Source organism: Sinocyclocheilus grahami, unplaced genomic scaffold, assembly GCF_001515645.1.
Source record: "Sinocyclocheilus grahami isolate Dianchi unplaced genomic scaffold, SAMN03320097.WGS_v1.1 scaffold346.1, whole genome shotgun sequence".
NCBI lineage: Eukaryota > Metazoa > Chordata > Actinopteri > Cypriniformes > Cyprinidae > Sinocyclocheilus > Sinocyclocheilus grahami.
In genome coordinates, this window is record NW_015505525.1 from 487,893 (window position 1) to 497,525 (window position 9,633).

Here is a 9,633-nt window from a genome sequence, read left to right on the forward strand (position 1 = left end):
GTCGCCAGCAGTGCAAGCCCTCCACGCCTGTGCACAGCTACGAAAGGGGGGAAAGGGAGCCAAAGCCTTCTGCTTGACACTTCACAAGTCAGCTCCCTGAAAACCTCTGCAGCTGCTGAAGGAAAAAGTTTAATTCAGGCGAACCAAAAGAATGCCTGTGAATGCCACCTGCAAGCAGCCCAAGCTGAAATCCAAGTCCTTGCTCAGCACCGAGACAACTACAAACACCAATCGGGTAAAGTCAAATGAAGCTAAGGTGAATTCAATGTCACAAATGAACTGAAATATGCTTGCAGACCACAAGGTGAACAGGCAGGGAAAATGCGACACAGAATCTCCCCTGGCAAGCAGGTCCAGGCCCCCTCAGCCAAGAGTCCGAACCTGCGAGGAGGGGGGCGAGAGCCCACCTAGGGGGTATGGGGCAGGGACCCTTCCAGAGGACCACTGCAGACACACACACCGTGTGGCCCCACAGACCCCAACGAGCTGCCAGAGACAATACATCTGGCAACCTAAATACTGCAGAGATCTTGAGGACAACAAATGAACTGATCCTGAGAGTGGTCTCACCAGCAGCTTAAACAAGCCATCATAAAGGAATTCTCAGACCCAGAGTCTGAACAGGGACTGATCGCTGCTGATTCTGAACTTCACAACTCAGAATCCAAAGCGGGCACCAGAAGGCACCCAGCATTGCCACAATGCAAGGCCCTTCTACAGAAAGCCACTAGCCAGCAGAGGACAGAGCCGTTACCATGGCAACAGACCCAAGTCCCAGACCAACCACTGGGAGAAGCCATGGAAAAGGGCATCCTCATCCTGCAAACACCACGGAATGTCCAATAGCAGTCCACCACAACATCCTCATCCACACCCTTCACACAGGTGCCGAACGGAGGCTACACAAGGACAGCTGGACACGCCTACTTCTGAGTTACAGGAGCTGCTGACACTTGCAAAAGAGCTCCTTGAACAAAACTCAACTAAGGAGTACTGAGAAGGACAAACTTCTGACTCCTTGCCTGACGCAACACAGCATCAGACCCCTGCAAGGGAGGAGCATCCCTTGAAATCAGTCGACACCCCAGAAGCAGCCAGACAACTTTGGATGGAGCAACGGGGCCACATGCCCTACAGCGAAACCTCTACTAACACAACTCAGGCACACTCAAGTCGGTGCCGCCACAAGAGCAAAGCGACACCATTAACATCATATTTCTAGTGATGTTCAAGCAAAACTGAGAGCTAGCAACCACCTGCTGCTCTCCTGCCATCATCACTAGGTCAGCCTGAAACTCTCTGCACACTACAAAATCTCCATAACAATTCCTTGCAATCCCTGGAACCACCTGCACTCTCACCAGTGAAAGTCTAACCCGGCTTTTCCATATCGCGGATACCACAGATAGCCTACTGGCTAACAACATCGACAAACAACCAGGCAGAATAGGCCTCTGATTCCATGGCAACCAATGCTGATATAACTGGTTTTATTGCTCAAAGGAATGCGGGTAGAGAAATTCACTACATTTTCCATAGGAAAGACACGATGCACAGTAAAAATGGACTCTTCTCTAATTAATTCATAGGAAAACCTTTCTTTGAATGAACACACATATCCTTCAGGTCATTGTGTATGTTGTTACTGTCCTTGTATATTGTCTTCTATATTGTATACTGTTTTATGCAGGCTTATGATGGAACCACTCGTTCCTGTCATCTTACCTATATGTAATCATACCATGTTTAGCATATATGAATTTGTCTTCTGATGATCTAAACGAGAGTGTATATTATATGTTGGTACATAGGCAATATATTAGTGTTCTGAGAATCTTTAGTAATTTTGATTCAAGTTCCATATACAAATTACCATGCTTTCACACAAAGGGTCATACAACTCCCCAGTATTTCCAAACTCCCACTTGGAATTTCAGCCTTTCTCATTGGACAAGCCCATCTTGAGAGGCTTAGTCTTATTAATTGATATATTAAGTATCAGTTACACCTTTTTACAAAGGTGTGTTTGAACTAAGAATCTGACGTATCCCTCAGGTGTAGATCTGCTGAATATGCAAATGGTTCCATAAATTTCATTCCTTATGTCTCTTTTCTGTACTGAGTTAAGCGTTAACCCTTTCCTAAACCAACTGTATGTGTGTGTGTGTATGTGTATGTTAGACCAGTTTATGTGTTTATGTAGTATGTTAGACTAGTTTAAGTGTTTATGTAGTTAATAAAACCTTACTTGTATCACACTTGACGTGGTTCATTGTTTGCTTATAACTGGAGTCACTTAATCATGCAGATTTATGCTACAAGCTTTTGTAGAATTGTACAGTAAGAAAGTTATTTCCCTTAACCAGGAAATTAACGTTCTTGGAATTGACAAGACAGTTGACCCTGAGAGGTCAGCTAAATATCTACAGCGGATCAAAAATATTCATAATTAATTATAACTAGTTATGGTTAATTATTCATATTTCCCATGAGCTGATTCGTTACAATTAAGTATAATTTGCACCTTTTTACAGAGGTTTGTTTGAACTAAGAAACTGATAATTCCTTCAGGCTGTAGATCTGCTGTATATCCAATGATACCATAGCTTCATATTTTTATTTCTCTTCTTTTTACTGCCTAAGCTTTAAATCCTTTTCCTATACCAACTGTATGCGTGTGTGTGTGTGTGGGTGTATGTGTATGTTAGACTAGTTTAAGTGTTTATGTAGTTAATAAAGTCTTACTTGTATCACACTTGAGGTTGTTCATTGTTTGCTCATAACCGCAGTCCTTAATCATGCAGATTTTTGCTACATGCTTTGTGTATTATTGTACAGTAAGAAAGTTATTTCCCTTAACAAGGACATTAACGTTCTTAGAATTGACAGACAGTTGACCCTGAGAGGTCAAGTAAATACTTAGAGTGGATCTAAATATTTATAATTAATTATAACTAGTTATGATTAATTATTCCTATTTCCCCTTTGAGCTGATTCGCTACAGAAATGAACTGTTTCATGCTGAGTTTTACATTTTCAACAAATTTGAATTGCTATTGATATATTTTATTTCTCACTACCTACCAGTATTAGAAGTATTCTCCTTTTGAAAGACCCCCAAGGGCAAACATGCTTTGGCATCAGGAATTATTCCTTGACTCAATGGTTCTTAACTGGTGGGTCACATCTGTTCTAACAAAGCACAAGGGGGAAAAAATTAGGCTAAATGCAAACAATAAATGTCAACTAAAAATAAATGCACAAAGTTAAACATAGCTGCTCATCAAAGGTTGTGCATCTAATTAGACTCTATGGTCAGTGGTCCTCAATTCTGGAGAATGTCTCCCATATTGAGCACATCTCAATTTATATTACAGCTTATTAGTAGATGTTCCAAGACCTGAAATGGCTGAACATGCCTACTTCTGTACTTTGTAGTATGTGAAAAGCAAATATAGTATGTTCTTAGTATGCACTTCATATTAAAATATTACTACACATACTTCATGAATGATCAAAAGTTTGGGGTCAGTAAGGTTTTTAAAATTATTTTAGAAAAACAAATTCCTTATTATTATCAATGTTGAAAAGTTGTGTGGCCTAACATTTTTGTTGAAACTGTGATGCATTTTCCAGGATTCTTTGAGCAATGAATAAGTTCAAAAGAACAGCATTTATTTATAACAGATTTTTTTTGTAACAATGTAAAAGTCTTTACTGTACTAAACCATGCCAAAAAAAGGGGCGTTTAAAGGACCTTTATATACATTTTCACACTGTTTTTTCCCCTTCTTTTTTCTTTCAAAATGTTGGCATAGCTATACTAAACCCATTTGTCAGGAGTCAGGACAGATCATATTCTAAAAAATGGGTTTTCAAACTTTTTGTGATGCCAAAATCAAATGATGCTTTTTGTGATGCCAATGCTCTTAAATAAATCTTAAACAGGGTGTCTACAGATAAAAACAAGGTAAGACCTATTTAATACCACCTTATATGAAATGTAATAATTTATTATATACATGTGTAATGGTACTCTCATGAATGGCGTTGGACGGTAACGCAGAGGAGAATAATTGTTGAATAAAGTCATTATTCTTGTATTCTTTGCGCACAAAATGTATTCTCGTAGCTTCGTAAAATTGCAGACTATTTTAATGATGTCCTTACTAACTTTCTGGGCCTGGGAACATTCCAGTTGCATTGCTGTCCATGGAGGGTCAGAAAGCTCTCAGATTTAATTAAAAATATCTTAATTTGTATTCCTAAGATGAAAGAACGTCTTACGGGTTTGCAACGACATGAGGGTGAGTAAGTAATGACAGAATTATTCAGAATTTTCATTTTTGGGTGAACTAAACCTTTAAGACCCATCGAATATGAATTTAAGAAAATGTATTACTTTTTATGGCCTTTTATTTGGAAAACTTTATTTAAGACATTTTATGAATTTTCAAGGACCTACGGCCAACTTGTTAAAATTTTTAATCTCTTTTTTTTTGCTTCACACATCCCCTCACCACAACCCCTTGGGGCCCCCAGACCCTTTCTAGAAATCCACTGGTGTAAGAGACCCTTCTTTGTCACAACTCAATGTGTAATTTCTGCATTTTGCCTTTGTACAGCAGTATTTTGTGTCACATTCTGTCTTTTGCACCTAGAAGATTGTTCAAAATGTCCTGTAGGAGATGTCCGGGTAAACCTTTGTGTTGTGGTAAAGCTTGGTTTGTGTGGTTAGAGAGGAGCAGTGAGGCCAGAATTCACTCCCATTTCAGAGTGCCATGCTACTGTGCCACTACAAACAGGCAATTATTGCCTCAGTCAAGCCCACCTTAACAACCCATCAAAGCTTCCAGGGGGAAAAAAATTGCCAGTCGCTTGAAGAATTACGATTTATTTTGCAAAGCTGTGACAAAAATAAATTGCGGAATAAATTCTGGGGAAGAGAGATGCCTCTCTCTCTTTCCGTTGCTCTAAATCTCTTCCTCTCTCTCCATCCATCTCTGTTCTGACACTCAGGGCTGCAGGGTTTAAACTGATATAGTATAGGAGATGTAATGAAAATAATATACATTGATTTTGCTGAGAAACTTATAGCAGTTAATTTGCATTTTTAAACAGTATGCTGTATCATACATTTGGATTTGGCAAAAGCGAACAAAGGAAATCCCTTTCCCTCTGGACAACTTAGCTGCTCTATCACAAAGTCCTACACTTGTCTACACTCAAAGCGACCAGTGATGCATGTCATGTCAGAATGTTCACTAACACGGACCAATAAACGGCAACTTCAGCAACAGTAAAATAGGTTTAAATTCTTCTTTAATTGGCATCCTTCTTTAAAAATGGTGTCTAAATATTGGTATTGCTACAATTGCAGAATGAAAAGATCTAAATTAATCTAGAGACATGGAATAGAAATGTATTCAAAAATGCATATGTGGAAAAGTTGCCACACATATTGGGGTAAAATTTGACTATTAAAAATTAAATTTATTACCGCTTAGATATGATGGTCTAGATCATTTGTAATAACTGAATTTTGGTTGTATGGTAATGTAATATGTAGAAATTATATGTATTTGTATTTATTTGTTATTTAAATACAAATTAGTAGACTAGAAACACATCACAAGCTAGATTTGATGTAACAGTGAGACGTTTTTGAATTATATAACAAATAAAATTAATCGCAAATGGAAGCTGAAGTAAATAATGTACCTGGAACAGTTCTGCATCACGCCAAAAATAGAAATGGGGTGTCTGAAGCAACAAAATCTCCCAGTGTAGTCTGCTTTATTGGTTATAATGTGCAAAATTTAGTTTTGGTTTAGCTCTCACGTCTGTCTGCTCCCAATGCATTGTGGATCTATAACCTGACAAGACATTTTTGTATATACTGTATGTGTCCATTACCCACTGCTTTAACACATTTAACACCAAACTACTAACACAGGCCTATTAGAAGGGGACCTGAGACCCATGGATGACTCACTAAATCGGTTTCAGACACACACACACACACTGAAAATCTTCCTGCCCACGCTTATTGATTAAAACACTTGCTGTAGTTCAGTACGAGAGAAAGAGGGAACATTATCCTAATTTGGTATTCAGTTAAAGTTAAACATGATCTCGCTAAATGCCTCTAATTATTTCTGCTCTAATAGGGTAGAGTTTGGAGAGATGAGCCTGTTTAGAGTGTGTAGGTTAAGAAAGACAACCACACACACACAAAAAATTTGAAAAACTTTACATGTACTTTGACAGCTATAAATGAGGAATTTTAAAGAGTTTGTTCACCCAAAAATGAAGATTAGACTGTTTTACTCACCCTCGAAGCATCCTAAGTGTATATGACTTTCTTCTTTCAGACGAATCCAGTCGGAATTATATCAAAAATAGTCCTGGCTATTCCAAGTGTTATCATTGCAGTCAGCGGGTGTTGCAGTTGAACAGTCCACAAGTCGTCAAATAAAGCGCGCATCAATAATAAAACGTGCCTCACACAGCTCCGGGGGGTGAATAAAGGCCTCCTGTAGGGAATCCATGCATTCCTGTAAGAAAAATATCCATATTTCAAATGTAATAAACACTTCCAATGGGGGCAAATGCAAACAGGAGCAGAGTTTTCATTGACAGAAACTTCAGCTCAACCGTCTGCAAAGGCTCAACTGGGCCCTGCTGTAGTGCTGTGAGCACTCTAGCCAGGTCCCAAGAGGGTATAGAGGGGGGCCGTAGAGGATTTACCTTCTCGCCCCCTTAAGGAACCTGATGACCAGGTCATGTTTCCCCAGCGACTTCCCTTCTACGGGGTCGTGGTTAGCAGCAATTGCAGCGAAATAGACTTTGAGGGTGGAGGGAGACAGCCTTCGCTCCAACCCTTGCTGCAAAAAAGAACAGCACGACTCTGATCGGACATCTTCGGGGGTCTTCTCGGTGAGAAGGACACCACTCAACAAACAGGTTCCACTTCAGAGCGTAAGCGTGTCTCATAGATGGTGCTCTCGCTGAAGTGATGGTGTCACTACCTCTTGGGGTAGGTCACTTAGAACCTCCGCGTCCCGTCCAGGGTCCAGACATGTAGTTTCCAGAGGTCTGGACGCGGGTGCCAAGGGGTGCCCCATCTAGATCTCCTCAGAGGAATCGGCCAAGGAGGGGCTGTCGCGAGGAGCATTAGTTCTGGGAACCAGGTCCAGGTAGGCCAATAGGATGCCACCAACAGAACCTGCTCCTCGTCCTCCCTGACCTTGCACAGTATCTGTGCAAGAAGGCTCATTGGTGGAAATGCAGATTTTCACGAAGGTCCCGCGGCCAGCTGTGTGCCAGTGCGTCCATGTGGAGTGTTCCCTCGGTCAGGGAGAAGAACAACTGGCAGTGAGAGGTTTCGGGAGAGGCAAACAGGTCTACCTGAGTGACTCCGAAACGTCTCCAAACCAGCTGGACCGTCTGGGGATGGAGTCGCCATTCTCCCGGGAGTGCAGCTAGAGATATCTCATCGGCTGCCCAGTCGAACAGCATAGGAATGTGAATAGCACGAAGTGACTTCAGATGCTTCTGACTCCAGAGGAGGAGGTGGTTGGCGAGTTGCGACATGCGACGGGAGCGCAGACCACCTTGTCGGTAGATGTACGCAGTGGTCGCCGCGTAAACCACAGTATGTCTGAAGACCTGTTCTAGGGGCACTCCTACCCGGAGAAATGCAAAGTCTGACCACGGGGTGAAGGTTTGGCAGCAGGCTGGTGTAACTTGGACCCGGTGAGTGCCGCGTTGCCACGCCCACCATGGGACTCGGCCATGGAGCCTGTGCTGAAGCGGTCTCATATGAAGCAGCCCCAGTGGCGTGACTGCCACCGTAGCTGCCATTTGCCTCAGGAGCCTCTGAAATTGTTTCAGTGGGACCACCACCCTGCTCTTGAATGTATTCAAGCAGTTCAACACCGACTGAGCACGTTCCTGCGTGAGGCATCCTGTCTGTTCGACCGAGTCCAACTCCATACCGAGAAAAGAGATCCTTTGCGTTGGAGAGAGTTTGCTCTTTTCCCAGTTGACCCGAAGGCCCAACAAGCTGAGAGCACCAAATCCCTGTGTTCGCACTATTAATCCTGAGACTGAGCGAGTACGAGCCAGTCGTCGAGGTAGTTGAGACTGCGAATGCCCTGTTCTCTCAGGGGAACAAGGGGTACCTCCGCAACTTACATCAAGACACGGGGCAACAGGGACAGCCGGAGGGCAGGACCTCGTACTGATATGCTTGTCCTTCGGCCGCAAACCACAGCAATGGTCTGTGGTGCGGAAGGGTCGACACATGAAGTACGCGTCCTTCAGGTCAACCGCTGCAAATCAATCTCGGGGACGGATGCACCCGAAGATGCGTTCCTGCGTCAACATCTTGAACGGTAAACGGTGAAGGGCCCGGTTCAAGACACTGTTCCAGAACAGTTTAACCCAAATATCCAGATGTGTGCACCACATTTTATGGAGAACTGTTTACTGATCCTGGGAGAGTAACGTTAGACTAAAATGTCAGCAGTTCTGACTCACAGTCTGTAAGTAAGTTTTTATTTAAATGATTTGCCACTGATGATTCAAACGCGAGTTTTGGGCAGTAGAGTAGCACTTGTTGTTTGTCATTTCTCTGATCACAAATGCAGACAGAGTTTTATGTTTACGCGGCGTGATGCAACGCAATGCGTAAAAAGACAATATAAGTCATTATAATCCGTAATGGTGAATTGAATCGCGTAGCCGAGTCTGATGGTTCTTATGAGCCAGCGAGACGGCCTGGGGAGTGCTAACCAGGCCCCAGCGACCGAACAAGCAGGACTAGGGGAACCACCAACGTACCCGCAGTGGGGCAGCGAAGTGGAACACAGGGACCCAACCCGGGAGGCAGTGCGTCCCAGCGTGGGGTCTGAGTGCGCGGCGCGCCACTTACCTGGCTCCACAGCTGGGCAGGGGGCTCGTGAGGAGGCGTAGCGTCCCTGAACCTAACCCTGCTGCCCACCGGCGAAAGGAGAGGGGGACGGCCGTGTGGAGACTGGGTCTCGTGCACCGCCATCCTCGCCCTCTTGGGACCTGGAGACAAAGGAAACTGCTCTTATCTTGAAGTTTTGGGTAGCCAGTGGCAGAACAGAACAAAACGGGAACAAAGGATTCCCCCCCGGCCCTCCTCAGGGGGAAGGACTGGTGCGGTCACCATCTCCTGAAGAGCAGGATCCAAGAACTCCGGGTCGCCCGTCCCAGGGATGCCACCTGCCCTGGCGCCTCACGGGCTTGGCAGGGGCGGAGGAGGGCTGCGCCGGTTTCCTGCGGCCAGCTCCACGCTGCGGCCGTTGTGAAGGCTGCTGCTGAGGCGCGCCGGAGCGGAGGTGGAGGCCGCAGGAGGGTACCCTCGGCGACGAGCAGACAGAGGGGCTGCAGCCGGCGGTGGGGCGACAGCCGCAGACCACCAGGGCAGGATGTGTCGAAACGCCTCCGTCTGCTTCTGCGCGGCAGAGAACTGTTGGGCAAAGCCCTCCACCGCTTCGCCGAATAGGCCGGCCTGGGAGATCGGGGAGTCCAGGAAGCGATGCTTGTCGGCCTCCCTCATATCCACCAAGGTCAGCCATAGGTGGCGCTCCTGGACCACCA

At 44.4% G+C, this 9,633-nt stretch overlaps 1 protein-coding gene across 1 annotated transcript in view; it reads left to right on the forward strand.

The window, feature by feature from the left end:
* The window catches only part of LOC107548292 (UPF0469 protein KIAA0907 homolog), a 6,172-nt gene extending 5,761 nt beyond the window's left edge, over nucleotides 1–411 (forward strand). The window contains exon 3 of the mRNA XM_016228928.1: nucleotides 297–411. Within this exon, the coding sequence (XP_016084414.1) occupies nucleotides 297–411 (115 nt within the window). The remainder of the gene's footprint in view (nucleotides 1–296) is intronic.
* The last annotated feature ends 9,222 nt before the right edge of the window (nucleotides 412–9,633 follow it).